We start from the raw sequence: 15243 nt of genomic DNA, 5'->3' as shown, positions 1-15243 counted from the left end.
GTTATCAGAGACCATCTTCAGTCAAACCCAAGATTTTCTAAATTATAGTGTTGGCAGAGGTCATTGGACGGATCCATGTTTCAGTTTGGGCATCTTTTTTATATATGTCATGGGTTTTGGGCATTGCTGACAAGTCTAATATTTATTGACCAACTATAGGATCGTTTTCCCCTGACAGTGGGGGAAAACTCAAGAAGCAGGCAGAACTTAGGCAAGTGAACATTTATTAATGCAGAAACCAGTTAAAGCAGGGAGAGGGCCAAAGTATTTTTCCTGAATCTAGCCTCGACAGCGAACTTAGTTATTCACTTAATCTTTGGCTTAGATCAGAAGGTAGATCAATGACACACACTAATTTTCACAGTAAAAAGCAGTATTTTGATATATTTCTGTCATATAATGATCACATACAACATGGTGACAGCTCTTCCCTCCTACTCCATACATACAATCTGGGAAAACACCTAATTAATGATGGGCATTATTGTCTAGCCTCTGCTTCCCATGGTCCCATGGTGTTTAACAGGGATTATTATTTCTCGGCCTTGGAATCTTTCTATGCATCCTATTCGTTCGCATTCCAAAGTTAATTGCTATACTTCTGTCCTCTTTGTCTGGCTGTAACTGTAAAGACTGTTTGACTTCTATTATTTATATTTCTCTTGTGTTGTCTTGATCAAATTCAATGATTCTTCTTACATTTCCCACTGTCCTAATTATGTGTGCAAAAACACAAAAGACAGTTAGTTTTATCCAGTTGCTCTGAAGTTTATAATATTGATTTTTGTCAGGAAGTTAGCTATCAAGTGGAGGATTAAGCACACCTTTTCTGACTCTTAGTACTTTGTGGTTAATAAGCTGTAAGCAATTTATTTTGTTCAGGGCACATAATTTCCTGATGCTAATTAACTTTCACATCTAGGTCTAAATGCTTTTCCTTTAATACTTTTATTAAGCATTGGTTTTATACATTATGCTAAAAACTATCCTTATGATTTCCCCTGGGAATTTCTAACTAGAACCTATGGAAGAGTAATTCATTTCAAAGATACAAGTACAAAATAACTTTAACTGCTGTTCCAGTAACGACATAAGAATGTGACTGGACTTATCTTGTGCTTGGTGTTCATTCATTCACTGGGGCAATTACTTTTATTAATGAGAGCTAAGATTAGTTGCTTGTCTATTTCAGAGACATGCCCTTATCAGTACCTTCTGGAATGGGATACTCATGGCCTTGATATAACTTTGTTCAGCGATGTTGTCATTTCTTTAATTAAAGGCTGGAAAAGACAGTTAGTCTTTTTATCTCCTGTCAGCCATCTTGTGTTTTAATTCTAAGGCAGGCCGCCTCTTTCTGTTTGTCAGCCATTTTGGGTGAGCGGGCAAGGGCCATTTTATTATAAGCACTTAGAATACACCCCTATAGATCCCCCTTTTGGCCCGAGGCAATATTATGGCAGTTAGGACTACTTGCAAACCAGTAGTGTCCATAAATGAGTGTCCATAAATCCAAATCAAAGTCCAAGAGTCCAAATCAAAGGCCAAAAGTAGCATCCTTCCATGATGTTGAGTCTGTGATCCTGTTCTTGGTGTTCAATGGGCTGGTCATTGCTTTTTGTCGCTCCACTAGTAGTTGGTTGACATGATGGTACATAGTAGGGCCATCCTCTGTGTCCATGGCTCTCCTGCAGTCACCTTTTTCATTAATGTGGTGACAATGCATTTCAGGACACAAAAGACAAGATTACACACTCTCAAAATAGCAATAAAAATCACTAATCGCTGGACAATGGACATTCCCAGGGGTCTCTGCTGTTGATACATGCTCTGTGTCCACGCACAATATCTGTACCATTGTAAGAAATAAACCTAATGATCAACTCAGGATGCCAGTGTTGCTGGAATGTTCCCTTACTTGTGTGATTTCCGAAGGTCAGCCAGGTGCCATTGCCAAATCGATGACGATAGGAGGGTGACATTGTATGTCTGAGTACAGTTACTAATTCCTTCTCACCTTTCTCCGATCCATTCTTTCTGAGTAAAATCATACTGGTGAGCTTCCCTATTCCTAAACTGTTAGTCAGTGTAACAAAAGGAAGCTGTTGTGATATCTGATAGTTAGGCTGGTACTACCCCGTGCTCTACTCCTATCAGTACTTACTAGGTACCTCCCACCAGTGGCCGGCTGCCAGTCCCTATCCCCTGTCTTGAACAATTCTGCCTCAATACCCTTCATCTAGTTCCGAGGTGTTAAAAGGTTTTAGTGGCCAAGGGCCTGGTTTAAACTCGTTGGCTAAATTCAAAAGCTATTTTCTTGATTAAAAACTGCTGCTTGGCTCCCTAACTGCACTACCTCTCAACACAAATGTTTCAGATCAGGTTCTATCAGTGCACTTGCAAACTTTAGAGCTGCTGTTCACAGACATTGACTTTTAAATCTACACACAGAAAAAAAGCACCACCTTTTAAAGGCATTGTGCAATAGGATAGATAGCATTGAGGAGGCGGGGAGGCTGCAGAAGCATTTGGGCATGTTAGGAGAGTGGTCAAAGAAGTGGCAGATGAGATACAACCTGGGAAAGTGTGGGGTCATGTAGGAACAATCAAAGCATGGACTATTTTCTAAACGGGGAGAAAATTCAGAAGTCTGAAGTGCAAAGAGACTTGGGAGCTCTAGTCCAGGATTCTCTCAAGGAAGGCAAATCCAATGATGGCATTTATTTTGAGAGGACTTGAATATAAAAGCAGGGATGTACTTCTGAGGCTCTATAAGGTGCTGGTCAGCCCACATTTGAAGTATTATGTGCAGTTTTGGGCCTCATATCTCAGGAAGGATGTACTGGCCCTGGAGCGTGTTCAGAGGAGGTTCACGACCCAGGAATGAACAGCTTAACATCTAAAGAATGTTTGAGGATTCTCGGTCTATGCTCGATGGGGTTTAGAAGGATGGGTGGGAATCTAATTGAAATGTACAGAAAACTGAATGGCTTGGACAGAGTGGATATTGGGAAGATGTTTCCATTGGTAGGAGAGACTAGGACCCGAGGGCACAGCCTTAGAGTAAGAATGGTGAATCTATGGAATTCACTGCCACAGAAGGCTGTGGAAGCCAGGTTATTGAGTGTGTTTAAGATGGAGATAGATATGTTCTTGATTGTAAAGGGGATCTAGGGTTATGTGGAGAAAGTGGGAGAATGAGGTTGAGAAATTTATCAGCCATGATTGAATGGCGGAGCAGACCCGATGGGCTGAATGGTCTACTTTCTGCTCCAATGTCTTATGGTTTTATGGTTTTACAAGTTACAGTTTGAAAATTTTACACAAAACACCAAATTCTAATTTCCTGCCTCCCAATTTGGAATTACTATACTTAACTTTGCAACATCTCCCACCACAAAGCAATCACTTTCCAACAGCCTCCAATAGGATCAACAATAAGAGGATAGATTACAGTGGTGCTGGAAAAGCACAGCAGGTCAGGCAGCATCCGGGGAGCAGGAAAATTGATGTTTCAGGCAAAAGCCCTTCATCAAGAATGAGGCTGGGAGCCTCAGGGGTGGAGAGATAAATGGGAGGGTGGGGGGGCTGGGGAGAAGGTAGCTGAGAGTGTAATAGGTGGATGGAGGTGGGGTAAAGGTGATAGGTCAGAGAGGAGGATGGAGCGGTTAGGTGGGAAGGAAGCTTGACAGGTGTGGCAGGTCATGAGGACGGTGCTGAGCTGGAAGATTGGAACTGGGGTAAGGTGGGAGGACGAGAAATGAGGAAACTGGTGAAGTCCACATTGATGCCCTGGGGTTGAAAGGTCCTGAGGCGGAAGATGAAGCATTCTTCCTCCAGGCATCAGGTGGTAACGGAGTCCACAGAGGATTAACATTGCCATACTTACACATATTTCAGCAGTATTCTTTAATTATAATCTTCACCGTGCAACCACGTCACATATATTTACATGCAACCTTAACCCAGTAGCTGTCCTGGGATCGAGAATCCTGTTCCTTCTGCTTGTTTGTGATCATAGATGTAGGCCCATTAAATCCTGCAAACAGGGGTGGGGCTGAGTACCAGATGAGCAGACTGGATTGTTACACTGTTAACCTCTACATAACATTAGCTCAGTAGGATGTCTCCATTTACACAGTTTCATTTTCAGTCGTAAGTGCGCTCCTGTTGCCTCTTAAAATTATCTCTTTGGGGTTGTGTTCACCAGGATCTTTAATCCTGGGGCTGGCATTTCTGTTTGTCCTGGGTGTCACTCACACTGCAAGTCATGACAAGCTGTTGGTATTGTGCCTGTCCATGAGGTATGGTTCATTTTACTTTTAATTCTCTGTAGTGGATCTGTCTGTGCACATAGAGTCATGGAGTCATAGAGATGTATAGCATGGAAACAGACCCTTTGGTGCCGACCAGATATCCCAACCCAATCTAATCCCACCAGCCAGCACCTATTCCATATCCCTCCAAACTCTTCCTATTCATATACCCATCCAAATGCCTCTTAAATGTTGCAATTGTACCAGCCTCCACCACATCCTCTGGCAGCTCATTCCATAGGCATACCACCCTCTGTGTGAAAACGTTGCCCCTTGGGTCTCTTTTATATCTTTCCCCTCTCACCCTAAACCTATGCCCTCGGGTTCTGCACTCCCCGACCCCAGGGAAAAGACTTTGTCTATTTACCCTATCCATGCCCCTCATAATTTTGTAAACCTCTATAAGGTCACCCCTCAGCCTCCGACACTCCAGGAAAAACAGCCCCAGCCTGTTCAGCCTCTCCCTGTAGCTCAAATCCTCCAATCCTAACAACATCCTTGTCAATCTTTTCTGAACTCTTTCAAGTTTCACATCATCTTTATGATAGGAAGGAGACCAGAATTGCACGCAATATTCCAAAAGTGGCCTAACCTATGTCCTTCCTTTACAGCCACAACATGATCTCCCAACTCCTGTACTCAATACTCTGACCAATAAAGGAAAGCATACCAAACGCTGCCTTCACTATCCTATCTACCTGCGACTCCACTTTCAAGGAGCTATGAACCTGCACTCCAAGGTCTCTTTGTTTAGCAACACTCCCTAGGACCTTACCATTAAGTGTATAAGTCATTGCTAAGATTTGCTTTCCCAAAATGCAGCTCCTCGCATTTATCTGAATTAAACTCCATCTGCCACTTCTCAGCCCATTGGCCCATCTGGTCAAGATCCTGTTGTAATCTGAGGTAACCCTCTTCGCTGTCCACTGCACCTCCAATTTTGGTGTCGTCTGCAAACTTACTAACTGTACCTCTTATGCTTGCATCCAAATCATTTATGTAAATGACATGTAGTGTACCTCGAGCAAAATGTAGCTATGTCTCTTCCCATTCCTTTCTACCACCAGCAGTTAGATATGAGCTGTACAACCTGTCTCTGCCTAAGTGTGCACAGAGTCTTCTGGTGGAATGTAGGAGCTACCACCTTCCCTTCCCTTCTACTAGTCACCTAGTAGGGTGACGAAACGTCTGGAAATGAACCTTTCAGCTCAGCGAGCAAACCTACAACCATTTGTGGATTTGGTACCAATCAAGCAGTTGCTTTGGCTTGGATGGTGTCAAGCCTCTTGAGTGTTGTTGATGCTGTACTCATGCAGACAAGTGAGAGTATTCCAGCACACTCCAGATTCGTGCTTTGTAGATGGTGGACAGGCTTGAGGGAGTCAGGAGGTAAGTTACTTGTTGCAGGTATCCTAGCTTCTGATCTGAACCAGAGTACTGGTCAGTATAGTTCCTGGTAAATGGTAACCCCGAGATACTGATACTAGAGCATTCAGCAATGGCAATACGATTGAATTGTCAGATCTCTCTATTGGACATGATCATTGCCTGGCACTTGCATGGTGTGAATGCTACTTGCCATTTGTCAGCCCAGGTCTAGATATTGTTCAGGTTTAACTGCATATGGATACAGGTGGCTTCAGTATCTGAGGAGTTGTGAATGAACATTGTGCAATTATCAGTGAACATTCCCCACTTTTGACCTCATGATGGAGGGAAGGACATTGTTGAAAGAGCTGAAGGTGGCTGTGCTGAGGAAACTGCCCAGAGGAACTCCTGATGAGATGTCCTGGAGCTAAGATGATTGACCTTCAACGTTATCTTTTATCCTCGGTATGACTCCAACCTGCAGAGAGGTTTCCCTCCTGAGTGTCAGTCAGTAGGTTAGTATGAAGCAAGTGCTGCTTGTTAGGACAGTTGACAACACCTTTCTTCACATTACTGATGATCAAGGGCAGACTGATGTAGCAGGAATTTTCCAGCTTGGATTTGTCCTGTTTTGTATATACAGGAATACCTAGACAATTTTCCACATTATCACCTAGATGCCAGCATTGTTGCTGCACTGGAACAGCTTTACTAGGGCTGTGACAAGTACAGGAGCACAAGGCTTTAGTACTATTGCCATAGTCTTTGTAGTATCCAGTGCCTTCAGCTGGTTCTTGATATCACATGGAGTGAATCAAATTGGCTGAAAACTGGTATCTGTGATGCTGGGCACTCCCAGAGGAGGCCAAGGTGGATCCACTCAGCATTTCTGGGTTAAGGTCTTTGTCAATGTTTCAACCTTATCTGCTACACTGATGGACTGGATTCCTCCATCACTGAGGATGGCGATTATTTTGGAGCTTGCTCATCGAGTGAGTTGTTTATTTGTCCACCACCATTCAGAACAAGATATAGATGACGTGTTGAGCTTAGATCAGATCTGTTGATTGTGGAAACACTTATCTTTGTCTATCACTTTCTGTTTATTCTGGTTGACATGCAAGTACTCCTGTGTTTTTATTTCATTGCATCTCATTTTTTGAGATGCTGTTGCTGCTCTTGGCATGCCCTCTTCAGTTTTCATTGAACCAGGATTAGTTCAATGATGGTAATGGTGGAGTGGAGGAATATAACAGACATATGGGTGCAGACTGTGGTTCAGTCCAATTCTGCTGCTACCTCGCACTCACAGCTGTTCATGAATATCCAATCTTGAGTTGCTAGGTCTGATCAATATCTACCCATTTTGCATGTGGTAGTGCAGCACAACACCATGGAGAGTATCTTAAATGGGAAGATGGGATTTCATCTCCACAAGGACTGTGTCCTGGTCTCTCCTCCAAGTACTCACATTGATGGGGACATCGGCAGCAGGCAGATTGGTGAGGATGAGGTCCAGTATGTACTTCCACTGTATCAATTCTTTCACCATTTGCCCAAAAGCAGTCTCTCAATAATATTCTTCAGGACATGACCAGTGAGGTCGTCAGTGCTACTGCCAAGTCACTCTTGGTGATGGACATGAAGGTCTCACTATAAACTGAATTATATCACAAGCTTGGGTTGATAGTGGCAAGTAACATTCATAACAATCATGTACCAGGCAATGAGCATCTCCATAAAGAGACAATTACATTATCTCCCCTTCACATTCAAAGACACAAATATTGCCTTCACTTTGAACATTTTGGACATTACCATTGACTAGCAATTGTACTGCACTAACCAAATAAATACTGTTCCTACAATGCTTCAGATGCACTTCATCTCCTGACTCCCCAAAACCTGTTCACCATCTACAAGGCATGAATCATGAGTCATGAACTCTTCACACTCTCCATTGAACTCAAGAAACACTCACGAACCTCCACCTACCACAAAGCACCATGCTTGCTTGCCACCTTATGCAGCCCCTTCAACATTCCCTCTCTCCACCACTGGCCATGATGCACTGCAGTACATTACTAAAACTTTTTGACACCCCTTCCAAACCCACAACCTCTATTCTGTGGTAGAAAAAAGGGAGCAAACACATGGTAAAACCATCAGCTGCACATTCATCCCCAACTTTCACACGTATAATCATGACTTGGAGCTAAAATGTTGTTCCCTTAAAGTCACTGGGTCAAATACCTGAAACTCCCTTCATAATAGCATCATGTGTGTACCTACACCAAATGGACCTGTGCAGTGCAAGCAGACAGTTCACTAGCACCCTCTTGATGGCAAGTAGGAAAGGGAAATAATTGCTGTCCTATTTAGCAGCATCCAAAAATCAAGAACGAATAAACAAGATCCTGACCAGAACTGTCAAATATTCACGCTAACACCCTTGTGTACAAATCCTTCCCTATCTCACCTCTGTAACTTTCTCCAGTCCTGTTATCCTCCAAAAGCACACTTTTTCCATATCTGACCTTTTACATCTCCCTCATGTGCCTGGAGCCTGTGTCTTCAGCTGTCAGACCAGAAGCTCTCGAATTCTTTTCAATCTAACTTGCTGTCTTACCCTCCTTGTTTATGATACTGTCTAATGCCTACCTATTTAACTTAATATATGTTCATTTCTCCTCTTGTCTTTAGGTGGCTTAGTGCCAAATATCATCTGGTGATAGTTTGATGAAGGGCCTTGGGACATTTTGCTACATAAGACTTGAAACGAGTTGTTGACTAGTTATTGACGCTGATAAATTGAGAGATGTGGAATAGTATCAGTCAATTATTTATTTATTCATGCTGATTCAGATTGAACCGTGATGGTTAAGTGTTTATCTCATCTTACTGGAGAGGTGACATCAGCAACTGAGACTGAAGTTATCTCACACCCTCTCTTGGGTAAATCCTCAGTACATTCTTAGATGGCTCATAAGTCTGATGCATGATCTGCAAACTCTATGGTCTGTGGTGTTTGAAGGATTGAATAGTTGAACTACTCAGAGGGTGCTGTGTGCTCCATCACTGTCTTGTCTTTGGCCTCAACGTTCTCTGATCGAAGTTTGTCCAATCACTCATTGCTTCCCTGAAACCCTGTTCTCCATTCTGAGTGTAAGTGAGCTAGGCTCATTGAGAAACCCTTCATACCATATTTCGATAGTATCACTGAAGCATCTCCTCTACTCTCCTGGGAATCTCTTGCCGTGACGTTCAGAGAAAAGCAGTTGCTCAGGAACTTGGTGTCAGATTTGTGAATGAAATGACACACCCAGTGAAGTTGGTTCTGGGTGATGACTGCTGTTTACACTGGGAATGTTGGTTAGGGACAAGAGGCTGGCAACTCATTTACAGAATTTAGTGAAGTCAGTGGTAACTGTAAAATTCAAACTGTTACTATTGGTTTGATAAATAACAGCACAAAACATATTCTTGGGCTACCTCCTGTCTACGTTCACTTGTTACGTTAATACAATAACTTCTTTTATCATATATTTGCATTTACAGTCGGATCAACCTCAAGCAGCCCATATTACCCAGTGGCACAGGATACATAATGGTAGAGCCTTCACCTCGACCAAGTAAGTTAATTATACATTTATAAATGTGGAATTGTAGATTTGGTATATCAGAGGAAGTTTGAATTGTCATATGAGGTAGTTGAACTGAAAGGGTTAACTCTGAACCTTTGGGATAGCTCCTCCCATTGATATATAAATGATTGTCTCGGGGAGCAGCAAGCCAATTGCAAATCACTAGCTCAACAATCTACAATCATGTCGCATAAACACAGCTGTATCCTTTCAGAAATAACAATGTCTTTTACATTGTGCAATAGAGTTTACCAGTTAGCTGTGGTTAGCCTGAAGCTAATGTAACCTGTTATTATGTATAATAAACCAGCTCTTCTTATTCAAATTCAGGCCGTTTTGCCAAAAGCTTAGTATGGCTAACTCTTCGTCGCTTAGTACTGGCAAGCACTGTAGACTAACATTGCAAGAAAGACTGGTTGCAGAATTTGTGCTGTCCCATGCAACCTGGAAATTGAATCTAAAGCCATCCAAAAAGAAGAACATGATCTTCAGACAAAAAGTGAGATGGTGGTAGCAGAGTATAGTTTGTGTCTAGGTCCCGTTTCCATCTGCCTTTCTTTTCTTGCTCTCTTCTTTTTACTTTTTGTTCTTTTTTTTGTTTTCTTTTCTTGCTTTTCTTTCTCATTCTCCACCTCCTTCCCTTTTTGTTTTTGGTGCCATCAATTCCCTTCCCATAGTGCCGGTAATGGCAGGTATGGTCCTCTTCCTGGGTCCTTCGCATCAGCAGGAAGGCTTTTTTTTTGGCATGAACATCATTGTAATAAATTGCAGAGTAAATTCTTTAAAAACCTATTTGTATTGACAACATAGTTTGAGTTTAGAACCTCAAAGTTAAGGAGAGCAGAAAATTGTATTAAAATGGTTGTCTTGAAGCTGATTCTTTTTTTTGGTGCAGTTAAAAAGGAGTCAATCACTTGTGGAAGAATCAGAAATGCTGCAAAATAGCCACCTTAAATTTTAGTACGATAAAGATTAAGTTTAATTACCTGAAATATTTTAGAACATTCACAGGACCTCAAATTCAGGAAAATTAATTGGAACTGCTGTACTGAAGAAATATTCTTCAAATACAGTGACCGAAGAACTTGCACAACTTTGAACACACACACACACACGCACACTCACACGAACACACACACACAAAAAAAAGACAAGACAATAATTAATTCCAATTTAAAGGCTGTTGTAAGATTATGTTCTACTTCTTCAATATAAAGCATTACTTACAATTTTGTTTTTAAAATTCTCAAAGCCGTACATTCTGTCTCAAGGTCTTCGGCAATTAAACTGAAACAATAATTAAAATTAAAATTTAAAATATACTTTAGCTGAAAACTAGATTACAGAGGAGGAGTTACTGGACATCTTAAAAGCCCATGAGGTTTACTTCCTATTGTCTGAACAATGACATGACCAAAACATGTTATCCTGAGTGAATATGTGTTGATACCAGAGATAAATTGTCAGAAGTGTCAATGACTGCCCTGAGTTAACCTACACTGAGTTCCAAAGGATTAAGAAACTTTATTTAAAGTTGATTCCAAGGATTTAAGATAGATCACACCAATTATAATGTCAGAGATCAAAATCTTCCTTCCAATTTCCTGGAATCTGATGTGGAATGAGCTGCCAGAGGATTTGTTGGAGGCTGGTACAATTTCAAAATTTGTCAAAATTTAAAAGGCCATCTGGATTTATACATGAATAGGAAAGCTTTAGAGGAATATGTGCCAAATGCTAGTAAATGAGACCAGATCGGATTGGGATGTCTGGTCAGCATGGATGAGTTGGACCAAAATGTCTGTTTCTATGCTGTGTGACTCTATGGAGGACATGCTTTGAAATTGTAGAATTTAACAAACGAGGTGTTGTTCCTTGAGATAGGTGGCAGAATCAGGACAAATCTGGTGAGGTGCATTTTCACATTGAGACCAACTCGCCCTGTTGTTCACACTTTTTTCACAAGTATCGTGGGGCGATTCTTACCGGACAGTAGCAAATTGATGGTTAACACCTGTTAATATCATTGTTGACAGCCCAATATTCCTTATTAATATTCTAGTTGTGATCTGACCAAGTGTGCTCAACCAACTAGCTGTGGGAAACCCAACATGGAACCCTCAGTGGGTTCCTTCTGCATTCAGCTCTATGCCTCCGCTGAACAATCTGAACCTTCTGCATGGTCAAACTGCAGAGCAGGGCATGGTTACGTGCAACAGCCACACGTACCCTTCCATGGACATTGGTACCTGACATTTAGGGAGCCATTACCACCTTCCTGGCGTCTTATTGATGCACTAGCAACCTGCCTAGGTGGGTACACAAGCAACTAAGAATATACAGCTGCACCCAGATATTGGTCAGGGAGAGGCACCCAGTCCACAACATGGATCAGGCTGCCCATCACGGCTGCTCTCTTACTCTGTCAACATGCATTCACCTGCATATCTGCATGCTCTGCCAATGCCTTGTAGTGGCAATTGGCACAGACACATAATCAGGCTGGTGGTCATACTGTGTAACAGTCCTCACTCAGGGGCATGTGCATCTTGCGCCACGTCTTTCCATCACCTACACTACATGCACTACATGACAACAGTGATCGTGGCAAACACACTGCATCTGCAGCAAGCAGGAGGACATGTCTGGAAGTTAGGGCATTCTCAGTCAGGGAGTGGGACTTCTACCATGGTTTTTAATGGATTGTCATTTTGCATGGTTTTTTGAAATGTCTTTCACTGTTCATGTACAGTCAGACATTTCAGTTTGTTTATCTTGAAACAGTATCAGGCAGTGAAAGTATACTTGAGGGAAATCAGGAGGACAAAAAGGGGACATGAAATAGCTTTGACAAGTAAGGTGAAGGAGAAGACAAAGAAATTTGACAAATACTTAAAGACAAAAGAGTAACTAGGAAGAGAATAGGGCTCCTTAAAGATCAGCTAAGCTATTTATGTGTGGAACCGCAAGAGATGAGTGAGATACTAAACAACTATTTCACATCAATGTTTACTGTGTGTGAAGGATATGGAAGCTGGACAACTTGGGAAAATAAATAGTGATATCTTGAAAAGGGTCTACATTAAAGAGGAGGAGTTGCTGGACATCTTAAAATGCATAAAGGTGGATTCATCCCTGGCAGCTGATCAGGTGTACCCCAGAACTTTATGGGACTTATGATACCTGTACATAAGTTGTGAGAAAAAAGTACACATGAGGCATTTTTGCTCTTGAATTTAGAAGATTAAGTGGTGGTCTGATTTGAAGTCTTCAAGATATTGAGAAGAAACAACAGGATACATAAAGCCAACCTACTTACAATGGCTAGGGATTCTACAACTGAGGGACATAGTGTGAGAATTAGGGCCGACCATTCAGGAGAGATGTATGGAAGCACTTTACACACCAATGTAGACGTTAGGAACTCTCGTCCATAAACATTGATCAATGCAGGATCAGAAGTTGATTTTAAATCTGAGATAACATTTCGTTATGCAAAAGTATTAATGGATATGTGTCAAAGTCAGGTGTGTCATATTAGACCATGGATCAGCCATCATCTCATTGAAGAGTAGAAAGGGCTCAAGGGGTTGAATGGCCTACTTGTATTCCCATGTTCCTTTGTAACACTGTCATGTTCAGAGGGGCTAGAGCAGTTAACACCATCCCTGTCTTGGGAAGGGGTGCTGACCACTGTCGAGTGAGGGAGAGGGTGATAAGCATTGCTGCAGCTATTGGCATGACACACCAATGGATTTATGACAGTTATACACTTCAGTAAGTTTTACACCAGCTGTGAAAAGCTCTGAAAAAGTTCAGAAGTTTAAACCTGCTGTAAGACTGTCAGGTGTAGGCCAGAAGTAGGCCATTCTGCCCATTAAGTCTGCTCTGCCATTCAATGAGATCATGACTGATCTGATCATTCTCACCTCTACTTTCCTGCCTTGCCCTAATAACCCTTGATTCCCTGACCGATTAAAATTCTCTTTGTCACAGCCTTTACAATAATTAATTACTCCTTCTGTGGGAAATAATTTGACAGATTCACTCGGTTATCACCTCTGTCTTAAGTATGCAGTCCCGAACTCTAAGAATATGTCCTATAGTTCTGGCTACTTCCACAGGGTAAACATCTGCATCTGCTCTGGTGAAACCTCCAAAGAATCTAAATCTACAAAGTATGTTTCAAGAATGTCATCTCTTACTCTTCTCAACCCCAATGAGTATAGGTCAAACCATCTCAATTTCTTCCTCAGACCCTGGACTAACCTAATGAGCCACCTCTAGACTGCCTACAATGCCCACTATATCTTAGCTTAGAAAAGGAAATTAAAACTGTTTACACTATCCCAGACGTGGTCTAATGGAATAGTTGGTGCAAGCCCTTTTTTATACTTTGACTTTTATACATTATTGCCTTTTGGTATAACAGCCAACTTTCCATCTGCCTTTCCTATCACCGGCTAAAATTATAAGATAGCTTTTTAAGATTTGTGCATGAAGACCCCAAATCCCTGCAGTTAAATAATACTCAACTTCTGTTTCCTGCCAAAATGTAAAGCCACTTGTTATTTTTTACATTATATTTATGTCTACTCACTTAACTTATCTATATCTCTCTGCAAACACTTTGGTGTTATTTTCACCAATTGCCTTCCTATGTTTGTCATTTGCAAAGCTAACTGCATTCACTTCCCTCATCAAGATCATTAAGGTAGACTGGAAATATTTGTGGCCCCAGCACTGATCCCCAGTAGTTACAGATTCCCATTCTGAAAAATTCCCTTTTATCCCAAGATCAAGAAAGCTGAGGATAGCATCAAATTGAATGAAAAGAAGACAAGGTGGAAAAGAGTGGTGATAATCCAGGGGATTAAGCAAGTTTCAAAAAAATCAATGAAAGATTTTTTGCAAGACCAATACTTTTTTGGCCACTTAGATCGATGATGCAGTGCTAATGTCTTCCCACCTGGAGAAATGGTGCCTTATTGCCTGAATTCCTTTTCAACCAAGGTTTACCCATGGGCTTGCATGTGATGCAGCAGTTTCACAAATACGATATTGTTCCATGGTAGAGGATGAAGGAACAGAATAGCTGGCTTCATTGTCTGCCAGTTACAGAAGTGAGAAGTCAGACACTCAATCGAATGGATTTTCCACTGGATAGAGGGTCAGTATTCCAGCGTAGTAGATTGGAGTTGCACATTGTAGTGATTAGCCAGGTGGATCTCATTGACTTTGCGATTTTTCATTGGTCCTGGTTAACAACCCCAATGAGGGAGCTTTGGCTGACAGAGATAAACAGGAAGTTCAGGGAGTCTCCTCATTCTAGGGAATGGCTACGAGCTGGCTGGTCACATCACTGATACAGTAAGCATGTAAATAAAGGATGGCTTGATGACATGTTCCTGGCTTCCATGCAGGTATTTCAGTGGTGACAAGGGAACATAGTATATGCCTGAAAGAAATTTGCTCGCAACAGTCATCTTGATTTAGGGTAATCATTTCTGGCATCGTGCCTTTATTTGGGAAGCTTGATTTGTTCGATCCCGATGTTGATGACTGGGCCCAGTATGTGGACAGAATGCAATATTTTTTCTGGGAAAATAACATTGGGGCAGATTAAAAGTAATGAGTAATCCTCCTGACTGCTTGTGCACTCTCAGCGTTTTTGTTTATTATGAGCTTAATTTTCCCTGAGGCACCAAATACTAAAACCTTTCAAGAATTGACAGATTTATTTAAGGAATATTATGACCCAAACCACCACTAATTCTGAGATGCTACAGATTTTATTTAGCAGTTCGAGAATGAGGTAATCCATATTTGGAGTTCTGACAAGGTTAAGATGATTAGCAGGAGGGGATCCAAGATGGCAGCGATCCAGGAAGATCGCATTTCAGAGATCCGCATTG

General features: G+C 41.6%; 1 protein-coding gene across 6 annotated transcripts in view; it reads left to right on the top strand.

Annotated features, from left to right (window-relative positions):
* Nucleotides 1-15243, top strand: part of LOC122555272 (NXPE family member 3-like) — a 54571-nt gene that overhangs the window by 22887 nt on the left and 16441 nt on the right. For all 6 annotated transcript variants that reach the window (XM_043701102.2, XM_043701099.2, XM_043701097.2 and 3 more), the window contains one exon: nt 9243-9316. In XM_043701102.2, the coding sequence (XP_043557037.2) occupies nt 9243-9316 (74 nt within the window). The remainder of the gene's footprint in view (nt 1-9242; nt 9317-15243) is intronic.

Source organism: Chiloscyllium plagiosum, unplaced genomic scaffold (genome assembly GCF_037043375.1).
Source record: "Chiloscyllium plagiosum isolate Xiang-an unplaced genomic scaffold, Cpla_swu_hap1 HiC_scaffold_12, whole genome shotgun sequence".
Classification (NCBI taxonomy): Eukaryota; Metazoa; Chordata; class Chondrichthyes; order Orectolobiformes; family Hemiscylliidae; genus Chiloscyllium; species Chiloscyllium plagiosum.
This window is presented reverse-complemented; position numbering and strand designations above follow the sequence as displayed.